The sequence below is a fragment of the Fundulus heteroclitus genome, chromosome 12 (genome assembly GCF_011125445.2).
Source record: "Fundulus heteroclitus isolate FHET01 chromosome 12, MU-UCD_Fhet_4.1, whole genome shotgun sequence".
NCBI lineage: Eukaryota > Metazoa > Chordata > Actinopteri > Cyprinodontiformes > Fundulidae > Fundulus > Fundulus heteroclitus.
The window spans coordinates 30,610,869-30,632,538 of record NC_046372.1 but is presented as its reverse complement, the minus strand read 5'-3'; the positions used below and the strand labels follow the sequence as shown (position 1 = coordinate 30,632,538).

Here is a 21,670-nt window from a genome sequence, read left to right as displayed (position 1 = left end):
ACTTTGTCTGAGAGCTCCGAATGAAATCTGGTGCAAACTAACCGATTTCAGAAGCTAAATACCGCTGTTCTGTGAAGGACTTTTAACAAACAGCATCCTGAAGACCAAGTAGCACAGGAGACAAGTCAAAGGTCAAGTTTAAAACAAGGTTAAGTTATAAAGTAGTATCCCAAGCTTTAGACATTTCCCAGGGCACTGTTACATTTATTGTCGGAAAGTGAAGAGTCTAGTACAATCACAAACCTGTCAGACATGGATGTCTAACCTAAACTAAAAAGGCCAGACAAAGTGAGCATTGACTGGTGAAGCACCCAAGAGGTCCACTGTAATTTTGGATGAGCTGCATGAAAGAGGGGCATGAAGAAAGACATTGCTGAACGATAAAATGCTCTGTTTGCATTTTTCCATAAGCCAAGTAGAGGACACAGCGAAAAGGATTGAATGATGATGAGAAAATGGGTGGAGCTTCGATCCTGGAAGAAAACCTGAAAGAAATTGCAAATGACACGTGACTGGTGTGATCAGGAAAACCCACCCTGAGCTATAAGAAACTGTTTTAGTGCAATGCTGTCAAAATGAACCAGTGTTAGAACGGTCCAAAGTTTAGAACCAAATCTTATTGAGAATCTGTGCCAAAACTGGCAACATTTGCTATCTCCATCCAATCTAACTGAACTTTAGCTATTGTGAAAAGAAGAATGGCAGAGATTACAGTGTCTAGGTGGACAAAGCTTTTGAGACATGTTCCAAAGGTCTTGCAGCTGTAATTGGGCCAATAAGTGCTTCTACAATGTATTAACTCAGAGGCGCTGAACATAATTGCATGCAGCACTTTTGATCTGTAACAAACTTGAAAAAAAAACATGTATCCTTAATGATCCACTTCGCAATTAGAATTCTTTTTTTTCTGTTCATATTTCTCATAAAATCCTAATAAAATACATGATAGTGTTAAGTTGAATTGGGACAAAAGGGTGAAAAAAGCTCAAGGTGTATAAATGCTTTTGCAAGGCACTCTAATCCGCTGCTCAGGCTTCAAGCCAGAGTTGCTGCCATAATATAATACAGATGAAACCAGCATTGCCTCTGACACAGTAGCAACGCTGGTAGCAATGCTGGATCTTTACATTGGAAACATCAACAGGCTGCACAGATGCATTATTCGTCTACGTTCGACTCCAGCTGCTGTTCCTGGTTGCGCAGTCAATCACTCTTACGCACATTTGTCTCCACGCTCCATCCCTCTCGTCTCTCCCGCAGCCAGAGGTGATGTCAACGGATGCCGGCGGAGCACAAATCACGCTGATCCCTACTTTAGTGTTGTGGATCTGAAGTTAGTTTTTTTCTTTTTTTTTTTTTTTGGGCCTCTTCATTTCTTTTGGTCCCGCCTCCTGCTTTGATGGGAGGACGCCATCAGGCCTACATATGGGCTGTGGCCAGAATCACGGCTCCCCATCTAGGTTCCTAACTGTCAGATTCTTCCTCAGTCTCCACCAAAACGTCTAAATGCATTCAATGAAAAGTTAAAATCACAAAAATGATTACCTGCTGCCCCATTGTGTCGTGTGTTTCTCTTTTGAGCACTTCTCTGAATTGAGAAGTGCGCGCGCCTGCCTGCGTTTGTGTGTTTGGATTCTGTAAACTGACCCTGCCCTGTAGATTTATCAGAGCACTTAAATGAGGACTACTTATGGATTTGCAGTCCCAGCGACATCATAAATTGTGCTGTCAGACCGGGGCATAGTTTTCTTCAGTCAAGCAGCAGGGTGCACCGTCCCCTTGCCTTTCGTCTCAGACGGAACGGCTAATTTCTGGGCAGACACCCTCTGAATGCGCCGCCTCCCGCCTCTCTGCTCTTAAGACCAACTCTGTCCACTCTTTCCATTAGATTTTTATTGAGATGTATAAAGTAACACTCGGGCACACATGTCGGCATGCTCTCACACACTCGCACGCACGCATAACCACAGGCAAAGGGCTCTGAACACGCTGAAACCTTCGCACACATCGAGGATATGGCTCATTACTCACAGCTGGCTGCAGCCTCTTGGTTATACAAAAGATGTAGGAGGGGGGGTATTGCTGTATATTCATGTATTTGGCTGTCACCCAAATGTTAATTTGCTTTTAGCCGGCCCGAGATTAGAGCTAATTCCTTTCGGTGCACGCCATAAGCAAGTGGAAGTGAGTGCCTTTAGAGGCTAAGTTTACATTTCAAGTGAACAACGTTCAAAGGAATGAATATTTTTTTTGCCATTTCCCCCGCTGCCTCTGTATTTTATGCCTTGTGAAGCCCTCCTCTCTCTCTCTGCGGTCTCTTGCTAAATGGATTTCAATCCGAATGCTCACCTGACACTGCAGAACTGTCAACTTTTTTTTCTCCTTTTCCTTCTTTCCTTCCTGTCTCTAAGAGATGGCCTTATGGGCGAGGCAGCCCTGGCGTGCCAGTTGAGGCTCCTGACCTCTGACCCAGGATGCAGTCCCAGGCTGCTGCTGCGGATGCTGCTTTATGAAGATTGCCACCTGCCCAGAATGCTCCTGGAAAATTCCTGTGAGTCTTTTATTTCAGTTTGCACTGACTTGAAACTGCATGCAACTGGAGCCGGGCTGCTTTTTTTTTTTTTCTGTGCTTCTCCTGCCTAGCCATCCCTCATTTAGGAAGCAATTTAAAGTCCTTCTGTTTTTCGGTATTTCCTGCTTCATATCAGTGTGAATCTAAAGAATGGATACCACCGGGGACATCCGTGGGAAGTGTTTATTGGAGTCCTAATTATGGCGCTCTAATGTCTTAAGCTAGTTATATAGACTGTAGATGAGCCCCCATTCATTTTATGAAGTTATCATCAGCATCTTTGCCATCATCATCATTTTCACCTTGGTCATCATCATTACTAAATCAATAGAGCACAGTAATAAACACTCAGCTGGCCCAGGCAGAGCACCTACTCTGACCTTTAAAGATTTTTTTCCCCCCCTTCCCTCTTTTCTCCTCCACATGGCAACAGTCTAACCTTTAAAGACTGTTGTGCACTCGCACATTAATTCACATTATAGCGACCTCATTAATAACAACTCTCTCTGTCTTGTTCTCTCGCCTGGTCTGGGCCTGACTCAGAGGCTTCCGAGATGCGTCCCCCCCCCGCGCGCGCGCCGCCGTAAATCAACACTAGAAGCGCTGACTCTCGCCTGTTATCTGGGGGTGACGGGATAATTAACCAGGACACAGACAGACAGAGGGAACAGCTTGACTGGAATGTCTTCGCGGCAAGAAGACACTAGGCTTCCCCCATATGTTTGGGGCATCGCTCAGACGATAAAAAATAAAATGTACCTCAATAATGGGATCAAAACCACTTTTCACCGTAGTTGCGTACGTAAAACTGTCTTTTGCGGGTCAGTTTAAGGAGATGTTGTAAAACCTGCTGCTACTGGAACTACGACATATGTTTAAGGTGGGATTGCAATTTTTTTCTGAGGTTTTTCTTTCATGGTTTTTCTACTAGCTTGGTAGGATCTTGATATCAATGTAGAAGCAATTGTCCTCAAACCCCTTTAAAAAGGGGGTGGGGGGTGGGGAGGTCTGAGGAAAAGCACCCTCAAGGTGTCTAGAGTGAGTTCACACCTGTGTGAGGAGTTGTCTGGACACAATCAGGTCAGTGGGGGCGGTTATTAGTGCCAGATGTGAAGGGGACCGCTCGTTACTTTTGTAATTCAGCAGCTTACTCAAAGCTGAAAGTCACACTGCGTCTGGCGCACACAAACACGCGGTCTGTTGTGTGCCTGCTTCCAATTACAGCGGTTTGTGCAAAGGACCCCTGTGACTGCTTGACTGGTTGTCCGGAAGATAAACAGGTGTCTTTTGTTGGCTATGCGTCAAGCTTGAATAAGCACAGCATTGGAGAAAAGAGGGTAGAGAACGTAACAGAGAAATCAGCTTCAAAACAAAACAAAAAACACACACACACACTGGAGTTATTGTGTGTTGGAGGAGTTCTGGAAACTCCACAGAGATGTGCCAGCGCACTGACATCTGTTTTTTCCGGAGTCATCTGCTGCTTCATAATAGGATCATTATTAAAAGGGACCTAGTTAACCTGCCGTGCTCTCCGGCACTCAGAGTGGAAATTAATGTTAGCCAACCCCGTCTCTTTGGCCCATCGCAGTCACAGCAGTGATATCCATAACGCTCTCCCCTTAAGGACCAATTACCAGACGTGCAGCGAACACGATGCCTGCCTGATCCACATAATGCTGCATAATGCGCAGGAGTCTAAGGTCTGTTTGGTTTACAAAGTCTTAGGACGCGTGGTTAGCTGAATGATAGTGGAGGAGCAGGAGCGTGTGAGCGTTCACATAGACCTAGAGCGTTATCAGCGCTTCGTACCGGAGTCTCACTCAGGTGGCGGATCTGTCACTGCAATGCAGCAGCTAATTCAGCCTTGTCGTTTTAAAATTGTCCGGCATTAGTCAAGTAGCAAGTCACGCTGCCCTCCGTTCCAGCTCAGCGTCGCCTTCGTTGACTGCTGCCTTGCATACAGTCTCCTATACAAATAGTTGTCATCTCACACGCTGCAGACTGACAGACCGCTAGATGTCTGCCACCTCTGAAGCAGTGGGCCTTTCCTCAGCAATCCCTGTCAACTTAACACACACACACACACGCACACACACACACACACAAATTCAGAAGCACACAAATCACATATACAGACATCCATATGGGTTTTACAGTCACACACACCTCCATCTTCAGCCAGCTCAGACAGCAACCCCCACAAGGACACCCTGTCAAAACCTCTTCCTTTTTTACTTCCTGTCTCCATGTTCTATGGATCCCACAGCCAGGAGCTTTGAAATCTGTTTCTTTTTCAAATGTTTTTCTTCCTATCCCACACAGATGTGTGTGTCCCCCCCCCCACCCTTCTACTCCACGCTGTCTTTTGTTCACCCTTTCTGTTAACATGTGTCAGGCTAGGCAGCCTTGACATTTTCCAACTCGCGTGTGTGTGTGCGTGTGTGTGTGTGTGTGTGTGTGTGTGTGTGTGTGTGTGTGTGTTGTTCAAAGAGCTCAAGATGTTTTATATTTATCTATCTGTCTATCCATACATTCTTGCATAGGATTGATATTTTCAGAATGATAACTCAAACAACTCCCTTTAGTGTGTTCTAGCATTCGGGGTAGTTTTTTCATCTTTTAGGTAATATTGTTATTGTTTGTGTTTGTGTCCTCTAGAATATCAGTGTTTCATCGATTCAGTGTCGTTTTGAATATCCACACATGTATTGTTTTGCTGCCAAAGTGTTTCACCATGTTGACTTCTTTAGTTTTTTTTTTTTTTTTTTTCCAGATTTTTGCCAGGAGACTGACTCAGAAATGCCCATAGAGACTTGCAAGGCAGGAGATGACTTCATAGCTGCTTTGTTCAACGTGTTCTCCTCCCTGAACAATGTTCCCAAAGCTTTGGCTCAGGCCCTTCATCCATATCTGGAGAGAATGCAAATTTGGAAATATCTCTACACACTGGCAGGTAATATCATGTTTAAAAAACTGTGGTATTACACCAAATATTCACCCTTTTGGATACTCAATTACTGCCTTGGTTCAAGTATTGTATATTTAGGTAAAGTTTGGAGTTTAAGTGTGCAAAGGTTAGTGGGACTGAAACCAGTACATTCAAATACCAGAGTTGGTTTGTCAGCTGTGAATCAATCATACACACGACAAATTACTGAGACAGTTACATACTACAACACATTAACATTTAAAATCTAAATAAAACCTATGCTCTTAGAAATGGTCTGAAATAGTTAAGTATATGAAACCTACAATATGTCCCTTTGACCTTCTTCCTATTAAGTTAATGAAAAGAGGTTTTTAACACCGTTGTTCCTCATCTCCTCTAATATGTTAACTCATGTATGAGTTAAGGAACTGTTCCTTCTGCCTTTAAACATACAGCTGCCCTTCCCCTTCTTAAAAAAAACATGCCTTACCCTTCGGTTTTATCAAATTTTAGACCCATTTCTAATCTGCCCCGTCTCTCCAGAGTTTTAGGATGATTTTAGAATATTTTTATGCAAATTCAACAATTTTCTTTAAAAAAAATGCTGTTTTAGAAAAAATAATCCTAGAGATTTAGATCTCTGCATAGTTCTTAATCTGCTTTAGCAACGGTTCATTAATAATATTATTATATCACTTGGCTATAATGGCCAATACCTCTGGCGCCTCAGGACCCTACAGCAGCCTTTGATACTGTGGACCATATTGTCCTCCTGTCTCGCCAACATGACTGTTTTGGTATTTGTTGCATAACTGAAGTTGTTCACCTCTTACCTGACTGACAGAACATTTTCACTCATTGCGTGTGGGGTGCCACAAGGTTGCATGTTAGGCCCCCGGCTTTCTAGATGTTGCTGTTTATCATAACTCAGGACAGTGTCAAATTTTGTTGCTATGCAGATGATCTTCAGATTTATTCACCATTAAAACCAGAGTACATTTATCCACAACATTGACTCTTTCCCACTCTGGGAACAGTGTTCAAAACATGTTAGTTTCAAAGTCGGTTCGTCTCGATGGGGCCCCCTATCCGACTAAAAGTTTTCCGGATACACTCAAACCTGTCTTCCTGTCAATTGGGCCTAAAGGTCCCTACTGTGGAATTTGTTGGTGAAATACATTTTTCTCTCAAGATGTTTCTTACACACTAGTGTTTCCTGTAACTCCATCCCACTGACACAATCAGTGGACTATTAAAAAAAACAACAAAAAAAAAAAAACTTCCACAAAGAAGAGTGTTGTTGATATGCAATCTGGTCGAGGTTATATATGGTGTACTTAGTTTTGGAAAAACATCAGCTATTTAGTTACCAACCGTCCAATCACCAGTCAAGATTCAAGAATCTTTCTTGTCACCATATGTTACGAAATTGCATTTATTTCGAAACAGACACCTGCTCAGGATGTAAACACATAATGTAACATGCCAACATCCATCCATTTTCCAAACCGCTTAATCCCTCATGGGGTCGCAGGGTTGCTGGTGCCTATCTCCAGCGTTCATTGGGTACACCCTGGACAGGTCGCCAGTCTGTCGCAGGGCAACACAGAAATACAAACAGGACAAACAACCATTCACACACACATTTACACCTAAGGACAATTTGGAGAAGCCAATTAACACAGTCCAATTAACTTTTGGAGGAAGCCTGAGTACCCGGAGAGAACCCACACATGCACAGGGAGAACATGCAAACTCCATGCAGAAAGACCCAGGGTTGGATTTGAACCCAGAACCTTCTTGCTGCAAGGCACCAGCGCTACCCACTGCGTCACTGTGCAACCCACATGCCAACATAACAGATGGCATTTTCACTTTTTATTTTTGTATTTTGTTTTATAAATGAAGAAAGAATTAGCTCCAGCTGATATGTTGTTTGTGTATCTCTAAGAAATGGATACCAAGAATTTTCTATGAACAACTGAGAACGTCACCAGTTCTCATTCGTCACTAAATTTCAAGAAAAACTGTTCTCATTATTCTAAAGCGAATCTGTCAACAATATATTAGTATTTTTCCCGCAAGGAAAGTGTTGACATTGAGAAAAAATTATAATGTATGACAATATTATGATTTTTAACTGAGTTCTTTTTTGTTCTTGTCTCAGATGTAGGCTTTATGAGAACTCCTGCAGTGAAGAGAGTTCATTTTAGGAATGATTCTTACATCCTGGCTGAGTGGTAATTATTGCAGCATAAATTAGGGTGACTGGAGAAAAGTATTTGGATAGAGACAAAGCACGGGAGGGGTGGAAAAATCAAATGAACGAAAGCGAGATAGTGTGCCAGAAAGAAGTTCTCAATGTCACCCAATCATCACTTATCCTCAAAGGGTAATTAGTTTAATTATTGGACTGTTCCAAATCTTTAGATTATAATTTTGGTTACAGGATACCCCCAGTGCCCCCATTTCTATTTAAACTGTTTGCTGAATTAACTTTCATAGATCACATTGAGAGTTTTGACAGTTTCACCTCTTACTCTGATGCTGTAGCGTACAGGAGTTAGAAGGTTTTTTTTTTCTTCAAATCAATACATGAGTCAATAACCTAAATCCAGTGTAAAGTCTGAAAATCAACTTACTTAGATGAATAGATCCAGACTACCCTCGCCTGAGACTCCTTTTCTTTCAAGCAGTCATCTCCTCTTTTTTTATTTTGTCTGGGGCTCTGAGTTCACCCAACTTCGAGGCGATCCTGTAAATTTGTGGGCCACCACTATAATTTGTAGGTTGTAGTGTTACACCCAGAGCTGTGGGAAGTTTATAGGTGCCGTGTAACCTCATTCTATAGAAACTCTGTTATCAATAATAACAGGATATGAAAGGGGAGAGCGATGAAAGCCATGCTGCACCTGGTGAAGATAGTAAAAATGCTGCCGTCGAGCCAGCCATCTGGGTTTAATATAGAACAAATTTAGGAATCCCATGTTTTATTTAAAGGAAATAGGCAATATATTTAAATTACAGTAAGTTACAGGTGCAATATTATTTAAATGTTGTCTTCATTGAAATTACAACAGCCTAGTAATAGAATATATACATATGGTTTTATTTAACTAAAGCTAATTATATAGGAAAAAGACAGACCTAAGATCCTGCGGGATTTCCAGATACAAACAAGCAAAATGGCAATGGCCAACCAACCTGGCATTGTGATCATAAGCAGCAGAGGACAGCTGATCGACGTGGCTATGATCCCAAGTGGTGGAAACATCAGGAAAAAAAGAGTGTGAAAAACTGGAGAAATACCGAGGGAGCAGGGAAGAGCTAGAAAGAGCCTGGACGGTGAAGAGAACAGTAGTGCCCGTGGTCAACCCCTGGCTATATCCATGCAGAGTCTAAATTTAACATGTGTTCCCAAATATTCAGTTATCCCTATAGTTATTCACATCCCAGGCATGTTTAGATTCAAAGAAATCGTTTAATTTCACTTACATGTTTCTTTTTTGACCAAAAGTGGTTAGGTTTTGGAGTGGCCTGGTATCAGTCCTGACATGAACCTGACGGAGAATCTGTGGTAGGTTTCGAAGATTAGGGTGATGACAAGGAGGCCATCCAACCTTAAACACTTGCAGCTCTTCACCAAAGATAAATTGTCAAAAGACCGGTGGAAACCGGTGGAAACATGCAAAAAACTGGCCAGCAATTGCTGGACTGCTGTGATACCAATAAAGGTTTTCACATCGATTGCTGAGAAGGATATCCATCTCTGAAATGCCGGTTTTGTTTTGTCATTTTCTGTCAGAAGCTTTTTGGTTGAATGAAAAGGGCTTTAAATGTAAATATGACAGGTGTATGAAAAGTTATGGACAGACAGCTCAATCCTCATCTCTGCTGACCATAAGGCTTTTCCCTACTAGGTACTTGGCATGACCACGTGGGCAGCTGCAAATTTCCCATGAGGTTGGAGAGCATAGTTTTGTCATTTCTGTTTTGATTCTCTGAATTACTGAAATAACAAACTTGTCTGTTTTTGTTTTATGCTTTTATCTTTTTCAAAATTCTTTCTGAACAGAATATATTCAACTAGTGACGTCTTCAGTGTTTTGTTCTGTATTAATTCTTTCACTTTTCTTACTGGCTGCTTTTCTTTGGGGTTTCTCGTAGACACTACACAGACGGCACCGGTGGTTGTTGACTGCGTCCGAGCGTTGGTGACAAAGTCAACCAACACTATTCTGGTGCACCTGGTCTCCATGGTGCTGGCTTGGCAGGACACAGATGAGTGCAAAGCTGCCCTCGTAAGACGGAAGATGCCAGACAGTGTCCTGGCTAAGATACCTAAGGACTGGAACTACGGCACAGCTGACGGAAGAGGAAAAGATACTGCCTCTAAAAGTAAGCGCACACCCTGGCTCACATTTGAAAATAATGACAGGTTTTATTATTTCTATTTCTTTTAAATATAAAATGTGCTTCTCATTTCAGCTGTCATATGCCAAGCAATTCAAGCGCTGTCCTTCATTTTCACCAACCTCACATTGGCCGTAGCATCGTTGCCTCTCTCTGTCCGCTTCCTCTTTCAAATGGCGGAAAAGTACCTGTCCCAGCATGCCCGGCAGTTGCGCTCAATGGGCCTGTTACTCTGGGCGCTGCTGGGGTGTTTGATCCAGGGTCTGGATGACCCCGATGCGCTAGAACAGATCAGTGGTCTGGCTCTGGACTGCGGGGCAAAAGACTGCCTATCGCTGCTCAGAGAGTGCCTGCAGGCTGCGATGAGCATCCAGCAAAAGGTAAACCATTTACTCACCGCCGATTAGTAGGTCCAGTTCAATTACAACTGGAGATGCTGCAATCAATTAGGCGGACATCGGAATCAGACGATTTTCCTTTGATTGAGTCTGCCGGTCAGACCTAAAATAATAGGAACTCTGTATTATTGCATCACCGACTGTACTGCAGTTTGATGCAGAGCGTGAATGCAGTGTTGTGTGTATTGCATGTAATCTGTTGTGTATGTGTTTTTTTTTTTTTTATGTATGTGATGTAACTACATAGTACGTCCGGCTGATTTGGTGCGACTGATGATACAATTTCTGTCAATTATCTATGCCAGGGTATCCCCAAACCCACAGTGCAGAAAGTACTGCAGGCTCTGGAGGAAAAGAGACCCAAGTGGATAACCATGCAGCTACAGAAAGCTCGCAAACTCTGCGCGGAAAGGTGAGAGGCCATCCGAAAGGGTTGTAGAGGTTGCAGTCAGGGAGGTACTGATGGGAATTTAATGCTAATGCGAATGGTTATGATTATTTCAGTAACATAATTTTAAAGTTGTGAATTCATGCAAAGCATTTTTCTTCTGTAAAAATTACACTTTATACATTAAGTTTGCCACTCTGATAGGTTTGATTGATCATCGCTGAGAAGATGGTTGAGGCCTGACAGAAGGGGGGGTCAAACTGATCCGCCTGACTGATGGTGTTTTTAGGGACTTGACATTAAAGAAGAGAAAAAAAAAAGAAATACTCTTTTCTTTTAATTGAGCAATTAAAGTTTGATGAATTGCGTAATCAAGCAAATTTTTCATTTAAAAGCTTTGAGTGAAATCGATGGATCTCACATGTGTTTGCTTTGGTAAATGATGTGGTGGACGCCCCATTTGGCCTACGAGAACTCCAGCGTAGGATGATGGGAATCCAGCTTTCATTTTGGGTCAGCCTGTGACCTTTGGCTTGCCGTTGTGTAACCTCGTTCCCAGAAAACGGCGTCTCTGACTGGTCACTTCATCATAACGAGCTCTGGGTGCATCTATCCTCATGAAGAGGCGATTTAGTGGCGTAACAACTTTAAGTAAATGAACAGATGAAAACATTTAGTAAAGGCTGCAACTGGTCCTAGTGAAAGGCCCGCCTGTTACAGTAAGATGAAGAGGGGACGGGAGGTGGAGAAAAGAAAGAGAGAGAACAGATGGGCCAGCGTAGAGCGTCGGGGCGAGGGGGGGGGGTTGGAGGAGAGAGGAAAAGTGAAAGAAGAGTGATTATGTATCACCTGTCGGAGGCATTCAGAGGGATCATTACTATTCATTAAACTAACCTTCACAGGGAAGTGACGCCTGACTTGTAAACAATCAGAGAACACTGTCAGACGGAGAGAGAGCCGCGGTAAAACACGGCCGCTGTTCTGCTGCCGTCATATTTGGAACGAAACCCCTATAAAAGGACATTTGCCCCCTGTGCAAGCCCCCTTTTTTTTTCTTTCATCTCACTTTCCTCCTTTCCTTTCCTAAATGTAGACCCCCCCACCACCCCATTCTCCTCCACCACCAGCCCACTTACTGCACCACCCACCTTGTCTTTGCAAAGTAATTTGTATAGGAGAAGATTATTGTTCTCCATCATGGTGACCCTGGCTGGGCTGACGGGATGCATACACAGATGAAGATGAATGCAGTTATTCCTTGGCGGAGGTCTGCCTCTTTCAGGGCACATTGGCCCTAATGACATGATTGATAGGCTGTCCCAAATCCGGAGGGGCCCTCATTAATCACCCCGCTGACTGAATCCAATCATCTGCTTCACCTGCACAGTGATGGACAGGAAAGGATACAGCGCAGGTGCTGACACGGATGCACAGCCGCCACCGCCGGCAAACACAACCAGCCCGGGCCGCCAGGCAGAAGAATGAGCCGACGTATGCGGACAAGACGGGACTCCTCTTCTTTTTTGCCACCCTCAATGTCAAACAGCCAATGGCTGGCTGACAGGCGACACAGCTTCTGCCATATTATAATTACAAAGAGGAAGAGGGGGGAAAGAGGACGGGAGAGGGAACAATGACAGGAAGTGTGTGTGAAGGAGAAGACTTGATGGACGGTGGTGTGATAGCCATCCATACAGAGAGGGCAAGAAATGATGTGGGCGTATGCCAGGGTTGGGAACTGTGCATGCTTGAGGACCTTGACATACAATTACACATACACGTTCTAAAAAAAAAACACTCACACCAACCGTCTTTGTGTGGTGAGATCCTCTGGTCAGAGCTTCTTTGGTATCTTATGAAAATATTTTAAGTGTAAGCTTTCACGATTTGGTTGCATTTTTCCCCTGTGTTCAGTAGCGTTGGTTTAAATAAAGCTGCAACGAGGCCCCTGATCTAAATGTGGCCAGTCGCATTCAGACTGAGGTAAAAGTTTTCACCAAACGTAGCGCAGAATACTCTGCAAACGTAGCACATAAGTGACAAATGGAAGGGAACAGACATGTTTTTAAAAAAATTGTTTCTAAATGAAATATAAGTAAGACAGGATTTGTTGTGTACTCTTACATATCTGATATGCACATGGAAGCGTATTTATTTATCATGCCTTCAAAGTCCCTTTATAGGCTTCGTACTTTATTACTTTTGCAAAAAACAAAAAGTCTTTTTCAACCTCTTAATGGTTTTCTTCAAGGATTCTCGTTTATGTAACTTGATTTGTCTTTCATCATCTTTAATGTCCCTGGTGAAGCAAGGATCCCCACAGAATGACGCTGCCACTGTCATTTTTCACCTCTGGCATGGTTGTATGTTAGTCCCCCCCCCACATACTGTATTGTCTGATGGTCACAAAGTTAAGTTTTTCCCTCATTTAAAGGAGCAGTAAGTAATACTGATACCTAGAGTTGCAAATCGGAACACACACATACTCAGCGCCTTCACGGAGAAAAAAGCCATTTCTCAACGGTTCGTTGCTGGTGTGAAAATCCACTGAATTTTTACTATCACAGGATAGGCATATAATGTTGTATTTTGTTCTATTTCTGGTCCTCTTCTCTTGCTGGCATTTTTGCAGGCTCCTGTTCTTTTGCCAAGATAAAATACCAAATGCTGCATTCTGTGCTCGGAACCCTGGGAACTCTCATATGATTGGTTGAGGAACCAGGAAGTAAACACGGGCTACACTCTGAACCAAAGTAGTTCTGGACCGTACCTCTAGGTTTGAAAAGAGAAAAACGTGACTAAGACATTGTTGATGGAGAGGACCGATTGTTTATAGGGAATGTTGCTTTCATCCTGGGTGACAAATTAGAATGATTTTGCAGTAAATTTCTTATTTATTGCTCCTTTAAAGAGTTCCTTTTTCCTCGTGTTAACTACAAAGTGCTTTGACTCTCTTTTCACAATTCATCAATCTATGTAAAAGACAGATCCGTGGAAAGCATGACTACTAGTTGTCCAATCAGCAGAATCCCCCACCTGAGCAGCGCATGCCTGCAGCTCCTCTAGTTTAACATGCCTTAGCTGTTTCTCTTTACTGGTCAGACCTTATTGTTTGAGGCCTTATTCATGCTGAGATGAAATTACACACAGGTGAGCTATACTTGCTAATTTGGTGAATTTTAAAGATGTTTGCAAGCTTATTTAGGGGTTTTAAAGTAAATGTGTTTGATATCTATGCACACCACCCGTTTGCAGATTTTTATGTGCAAAACCTTTTGACACCTGTGCATCATTTTAGTGCCACGTCACGATTACGCCTTACCTAGGTGAAAAAATAAATAAAAAATACCAGGTTTATGGTTATAGGATGAGAAAATTTGGAAAAAAGTTTACGCTTTCCAATACTAACAAGTTAACTTACAGCATCCATGTTTGGACATGTTCCTGCAACATTTCTCAAATATTCTGAAACTGTTCCGTACACTTTTAGACAGAACTTTACAATTTGTGCACAAGCCCTAATAGAACTGTATTTATCTTTTAGTGTACGCTTATTCTTTCATATCCTTCCTCTGTTCTGTCACACCAACAATATTTTGTTGCTTAACAAAATTTTAAAGGTTTTCTTGAAATCGCATTGAGAATTTTGCTAGTGCCCAAAGATATAACTCAGGCTACATGTGCCTGGCAATGTCTTTGCTTAAACTAGTCTTCTTGGCTAACTTTTTTTTGTATATTTAAGGTTAATTTATTTTACATATTTGGTAAAAAAAATAAATGTATTTAAGTTTCCATCCTTCTGCTGTGAATGGATATTTTTGCCAGTAATAAAGCAAACTCTAGTGAGTGCTCAGACGTTGTTAATATTTTGGTCTATGACAAATTTCAATTTTTATCTAAATTCCGTATGTTAATAGAAAATACTTTCTCAGGACAGAAGTGTGAAATACCATGTTATTGCTTCCTATTCTTGTCTCCTTTCACCTCTCTCTGCGTTGTCTTTTAATGCTCCTTCCCCTGGTTCTCTCTTAGCGTTTTTGAGCAGGGAGCAGAGAGAGGAGCTGCTGCGGCTGAACTGACTGAGCAGAAAATAGGCCTGATGCTGCTGGAGGTGTGCCACAAAGCAGGTGGCTGCGTCTACCTGAGGCAGATCTATCACATCATCCAAGGCAATGAGGTAGGGAAGTGCTCCCCAGCAATTAGGTGGCTGCTGGCCTGAGGCCGCAGGCTGTTCGGGTGGGAAAAAAAAAAAAAAAAAAAAAAGGAAAAAAAAGAAAAGAGGGCCACCGCTTGTGTGCAGTCTGCTTGCTTTGATCTCATCATGTGCAGGTGACCTCCAAAGTGCAAACCTCCTGTGAGTTCTCTTTGAAGAGGAGATCGAATCCCTTGGGCCACAAGATGGAATCAAGATCATTTTCTCATGAAATAAAAATTATACTAGCAAAATTCACTCCTGAAGTCTAACTAAATAAATCTTGATAAATGGAAAATTCACCAAGTAAAAGAGAAAAAAGGGTATGACGAACCTGATTTCCAGACCTCTACCCTAGTCAAGCCTCTGAAGGTTCCATCCATCCATCCATCCATCCATCCATCCATCCATCCATCCATCCATCCATCCATCCATCCATGCATTACTCACTCAGTCAGTGTTTAAAGCCTTCGGTGGAAAGATAATTAATTTAACTTGCTTACAAATAGGCAAAAGATTTTAGTCTTTAAATTTGTGGAATTTCTAAATGAAAAATATTTAGGGAGCCTGTTTTCAAAAACTGTACAGAGAGCAAGTGTGCAACCTGAGTGATGTAGGAACGTGTGGGCCAGGGACCGATAGTCAGCTAGCAGGTTGGAGCGGTAGAAGCTTTTGAGGTCGTGTCAAGCTGAAAAAGAAAAATCTAGTAAGCAGGGTGCCTGGGCTGGCATAACACAGCAGGTCTGACTCTACCCAACGTTCTGCATACACTGCAAAAACAGATTTAAAAATAAGTAAAATGTTCTTAAAGTTAGTGTATTTCTCCTTGATTTGAGCAGGTACATAAGATTATCTACCAATGGAATGAGTATTTTGACCCCTAAATTAAGATAATTAGACATCCTGCACTTGAAATAAGATGATGGAGATGAATTGTTCCTATTTTAAGTGCAAAAATCCTATTCCATTGGCAAATCATCTTATTTACCTGCTCAAATCAAGGAGAAATACACTCATTTTAAGGACATTTTACTTATTTTTAGTTCCTTGTTTTCTTCCAAGAAACTCTAAATAATCAAATTTTTAAGGAGCTGTTAAATTGTGAAGAATATGACTTATGGCTGTCGGTGTGCATGTAAGAGCATTATTAATGTAAGGTTAAATAATTTGTCCCTTTGATGAGTCAGTCAAAGTTGGCATCCAGTAAAATAAAGCTGAATAACAGTCTCAGTAAGGCTATTGATAATAAACCATCATTTATTGTTTGCTATGGATTCAGCTGTATGCTGAATTACCTGTAGTATGTTTTCTTGTCTTTTGAGTTTGATAAAGGTGTTGTTCATAACGTTTTAGTTTTAGAGTTCTTAGTTTACTACTTTTAGTTTTTCTGGCTATCTCATGTTGTCTCTGGATAATACGTTCCTCTCCTGTGTTCCTTCGTCTCCCCTCCTGGATGCAGGAACTCCTGATGTCTAAACTCGGCGGGAGCACGGACTGTCCGTTCCTCTCGGTGAATTTCAATGTCGGCCCAGAGCGTGCCGATCGCACCGCCTCCTTCAACCCTCTCCTGCAGTACGACCACATTGGCAAGAAGAGGCTGAATCAGGTTTGTTCAGCGCAGGTCGTTTCAGAGGGAAAATACTTTTTAGTGGATCGCACTCTCCAATTCTTACGTGATTCATTTAAATATTAAATATTCAAGTCAACTTTAACTTTTCAGGCTTTGTATTATTGCCTGGGTGTACCTGTCGTTGTGCGTCATTTAACTCTAACCAAGGACGAATGTTTCATGTTGAAGGTGAGCATCTGTGGAGCGCTTAGTGAACTATGGCGCTCTCTGAACTTTTCCGCTCTGTCGCGTTTCCCAAAGGTTGCTGCCTTTTGCAGGCATGGCGCTTTTTGGCTGACAGAAAGAAAAGAAAGCTGAAAAAAGTGGGAAAATAAAAGAAGTTTTTTTTTTTTTTTGTTCAGAAAAATGAGTAAAGTTAAGTTGAATTACTGTCTTAAAGTGCAGTTTTGTGGGAGCTCTGAAACCCATTTTCTATTATTGGAAATCCCTCCTCAGGAGTGCTTCCGTGCCTTGAGAAAATATTCTCACCCCTTGAACTTTTTTCTACATTTTCTCACGTTTCCATCATGAACTACAGTGCAATTCACTGGGTTTTTATGTAACAGAATAACACAAAGTACCACGATGTTGCAAAGTGAAAGGAGCACTTTAATTATAGAGCACAAGGATGACAAATGGGTCTTATGAAGATGGAAAACAATGCATCGTTTTCACTTTTTTTCCTTGCATCCACAATGTGTGCAATGCGTTTACACTCAGCCCCTTTTACTCTCATACACCTAAATACAGTCAGTTCATCCAGTTGTCTTCATTTATATTAAATACAGCTCTTCTGTATTTAACTAAATGCATTGTCCTCCCTAAAGGTGTTGGGTGCTGGTTGCATAGGTTCATTTTTCTGCTTTTGTATCTCAGTGAATACTGCTGGTCTCAAAGAAAAACATTTAATAAATTGTTTCTCTACATGCTCTTATTCATCTTAAAAAAATATATATTTAGAAGTTCGCTATCATTAAAAGGCTAACTGTGCTTGTTGCTATTGTTGTTAAGGATCAGACACATTTTAATCCCAAGACTTGGCCTGTTTTAGGCTTATCGCAGGAGGCTGCATAGCTTTGCATAGAAACAGTCCATTACGGGAATGATGAAAATGCTTTGGCTGCTTCAGGTGCCAGTGCTGTTTGTCAAGTAAAATAGAGGGAGGTAAAACCCAGTTACGCCCATCAATCAACCATTAAGGGGAAATAAAACACAGATGGATGGATGGATGGATGGATGGATGGCTGGATGGAAAGTTTTTTCTTCTTTTCTCCATAAAAGCTGAACCTGGAGTAAATAGTGACAGTTCAGGAATCAAAGCAATCTGACTTTTATTTTCTCACCTCTTCCATGATGAAAGTTCTGTGTGTGCATTCTTGTTTTGTGTCCATAACCAAGAGAAAGATGGAGATGGAGCGAGAGAGAGGAGAGGGGGTTGGCAGGGTGCCACTGAAGATGGAAAGAAAAAAAAAAGTGCAGCAAGGAGAGTAACGACTCACTCCAAAAATTGATTTATCTTTCTATAAATGATGGCTACATCCCCCCCAAATGGCTTTATAAATTAATTGCTGTCTTATTGGAATAAAAACCTTCTTGTGCGGACATGATTGATCGTCCAGTGTCGTGGCCTGCGCTGGAGTGCCCCCCCCCCCCTCCTCCTTTGTTAGTGGGGTCCCAGCTGGAGCAGTAATGCACTGATAGTATTAACCCTGATTAATAACTAACAATACGCTTTCCTCATACATCAACAGAGCGAAGTGGTTGACTGGACGTGGGACTGGCTGAGGCTGCTGCCGGCGTACGAGGGCATGAGTCGGGTCAACTTCACAAGCCTGGTAGCCAACAGGTAAAGCAGTTTACTTGAGACGTACATGTGTGTCTCTTTGCTTTTTATTTCTGCAGTGGGCTCAGGTGCGTCCAAACAAACAACAACAAAAAACTTCCATTTATCCCTTCTTTAGATGTCCATTTTGTCCATTTTAGTTTTAAAAAATAAGAGTTGAGTGGTGGAAACAGCTGATTAGCAGATGGACGCTGGTGTCACGTCAGATCTTGCTTCTGTCTGTGAAGACCAGAAATGGATTGTGATTCATGGTCAGTGGTAAGACCAAGAGCATGCGTTGGTCATCGCTGATGCAGGAAGCAGGAGAGCTAAGGTATGAGCTCCAAAAAGGTGATTTTTAATTTACAAAATGCTGCACATCCTCCCACAAAGAGTGGCCGAATCAGGTGCTGCACAGCTGAAGGACATCCAAGAGGGAAATGCAGAAATGACTGAAGCTCACCCATCAGTTTAGCCCTTTTCAGCCTTTTTTTTTTTTTTTTTGCAAGCAGATATTTGTGTGGATCATAGTCGAGCCTCTTTTCTGTGTTGTCCAGTTGAAGTAAATGAAACTGAGCACAGAAACAGTTTTCAACTAATGTGTGAAAGCCAGAGCGTTTCCCTTTAATCCCAGTCGCCACCTCCTCCCCCTCACAGACTTTTTTATCGTGTTGCAAGGTTGGACGACACGATAGGTTTCTTAATTATTTATTGTCTCATTAAAATTAGACCATGTATCGCAATTTTAAGAGTTGAGTTGTGATAGAAACCGGTTAGTAGATGCAGGTTTTTATAACTTCTACAGGTTTTCTCATTAAGATCCGAGATCTCATTTTCAAGAGAGACTTGCTTTGATAAAAGAAAACAAAATAAAATTTTACAAACGCAGTAAAAATACAAGTAATTAAACATTACACTAAATTAAATAAGCTAATGAAATGTGACTTAAAGACAGAAGCAAGTTGCATAAGAAGATTTTCCTTGTTTTCGTCAAAGAAATGTAAATTGTCCCAGAGCAGTCGATGTGAATAGCTTAAGATCCTGCTGTAGAGTGATCCATGGTGATGGAGCAGAGTAAGAAAAATGCTTTTTTTCCCCCGACTCCAAGTCCAAGATGAGTCATAAAAAAGTCTTGCTTTTTCTTGCTGCTTTAATATGGTGAAAATTATGATAATTTCCAGTGTTTTTATATCTTTTCAGGGGTATGGGTTTGGCGGATGCAACAAAGTATTTTAATTTCCTTCAGTTTAGATGAGGAAACATGTTTCCATGTACACATAATCGCATTCTTATACAAATAAAACGTGAATGCAGAGGTTCCACAGTACTTTCTAAACCCCCTTTTGCTAATCTGACATTCCTTAAAAACCATAAACAGAGCTCTATGATCATTACTCGTTGCACAATCTTTCCCAGTCATCCAGAGCCCTGTGTCTTTATTTATGCTCTCTTCTCTTCAGCTCACCTCACAGTTTTTTTTGTAGGATTCATGTATCTGGGCTGACAGGAGATGGAAGAAGTTGAATTAATCTCTAGTGAACCATTTATTATGTTGCTCCAGCCATGTGTTTTCGGATCATTATCCTGGGGAAAGACATAAGGATGACCCATTTTTGTTTACCGATAGAGCCTTTCCATTTGGAAGAGCAACATTCCCACAGAACTACAGACCCCCAACTATGCTCCATAATGTGAATTGAGTTTGAGTTTATTTATTTAATAAGGGACAACGCATATTAATGGACATGTACACGTAAATATGACAGATTATAGTCTACAGCTAATTTCCATCTGTAGTCCCTTCAGCAGGCTGAGTCAACAACATGAAATAATAAAATCAATAAAACAACAGTAAAAACAATTAGAACAGTAAGCCATCATGGCGGTGAGCAGTATAAACAGGTGGAGTAATTACATAGAGAGATAAAATAAAAGGAAAAGCAAGAACAATGAAAAATATAGTGGATCATAAAGCATACAGGTCAAAGGAGTCAGGGGACCGTACATATTTCACTAGTGTTAAGAAGCTAAATTTAGATATTAAAGTGCAGAGGGCTGAAGTGTTAAAGTGTTAAATGCGCAATTACTATATTGCAGATTGCCCGATTGCACAGTCAATATAAGGTGCAATTTTTAGCGCACAATACTCAAAACGTATTACATTAATTAAATACCAGTATTTGTAATTATGGTAATTCAGTAAAAATTATGGATGGTACCCCAACAGTTTGCTGGTATTACACAAATATACAAATTTAGGCACGGTTATGGCAGCAGAGCTGTTTTTCCTATAGCCCAGCTTTAAGATGTTTGGTAGAAGACATCAGTCGGGAATTCACATATTAAGTTGGTGCTGAATTTCAGGTGTGAGCAGCACGTACAGAAAAAGTGTCTTGACTAAAGGCACTCTTTCTAAAAGGAACCACACAGTGACCTCTAGAACCGGCTCTTGTTGATCCGTTTGAGTTTTCACAAATTCTTGTGAAAAATTGTAAGGGGAATTTAATGATAATGTGAATGCATGTGTTTTCCACTTTTTTTTTTTATTTGCTTCATGCCACCCTCCCCTGTGTTATTTTGTTTCTGAAAACATTACTCTTAATATTCTCGACTTATAAGGGATAGATTGTCCAAATAGTTTTGCAGTGGAAGAACCACCAGACCAGAGTGATAGAGCAGGGCTAATGGAGATGGTTTATAGCACTTGAAAATGGAAACTTTTCAGGGCCAACCTTAGACACAAAGGTAAGTGAGTAAAGTTAATTTATAAGACGACTTTTCACAGAAGAAAAGATTGCAAAATGTTTTACAATACAAACAAAACAAAACAAAAAAAAAAAAACATAACATACAGAAGCCTACGTAAAATTACAGGTAAAAGAAGAAAAGAAAATCATAAGGGTCATTGAAGCAAGGAATACAATTTCTCTGGGCTATGCTTGTGTATCCCCTGACAAATATAGCTAACTTTTTTATCAATATATCCTTAATAGCATCATGAATTCTGAAATGTCTTGTTTGAATAGACTTTATGTAAACTGTTCGATATTACTGTTAAAGGTACAGTGGGCAATCTTTTTTCTGCTTCAAGTCCCAGGGGATCATCTGATCTAGTGGTTATCCCACATGCCAATCATTGTGACACGCTCACCTAATGCCGATGTGCATGCTTCCTTGTTCCTTGCTAGTTTTCCTCTTACTGCCTACACACTTCTAGTGTTTGTGAATCCAGTTCCATCCATTATAGCTCTGCTGCTCTTTCTGTGTGCTTCGAAAATGACTGTGAGTCGCAAGAAGCAAACTGTCTTACAAGTTCACGAGAAGAAGACCTCAGAAGAAAGAAA

The 21,670-nt window shown here is 41.4% G+C and overlaps 1 protein-coding gene across 2 annotated transcripts in view; it reads left to right on the top strand.

The window, feature by feature from the left end:
- Positions 1–21,670, top strand: part of kiaa0825 (KIAA0825 ortholog) — a 160,657-nt gene that overhangs the window by 52,228 nt on the left and 86,759 nt on the right. For both annotated transcript variants that reach the window (XM_021315778.2, XM_036144422.1), the window contains exons 15-22: positions 2,412–2,551; positions 5,349–5,528; positions 9,672–9,902; positions 9,993–10,297; positions 10,621–10,727; positions 14,736–14,880; positions 16,355–16,501; positions 18,256–18,350. In XM_021315778.2, the coding sequence (XP_021171453.2) occupies positions 2,412–2,551; positions 5,349–5,528; positions 9,672–9,902; positions 9,993–10,297; positions 10,621–10,727; positions 14,736–14,880; positions 16,355–16,501; positions 18,256–18,350 (1,350 nt within the window). The remainder of the gene's footprint in view (positions 1–2,411; positions 2,552–5,348; positions 5,529–9,671; positions 9,903–9,992; positions 10,298–10,620; positions 10,728–14,735; positions 14,881–16,354; positions 16,502–18,255; positions 18,351–21,670) is intronic.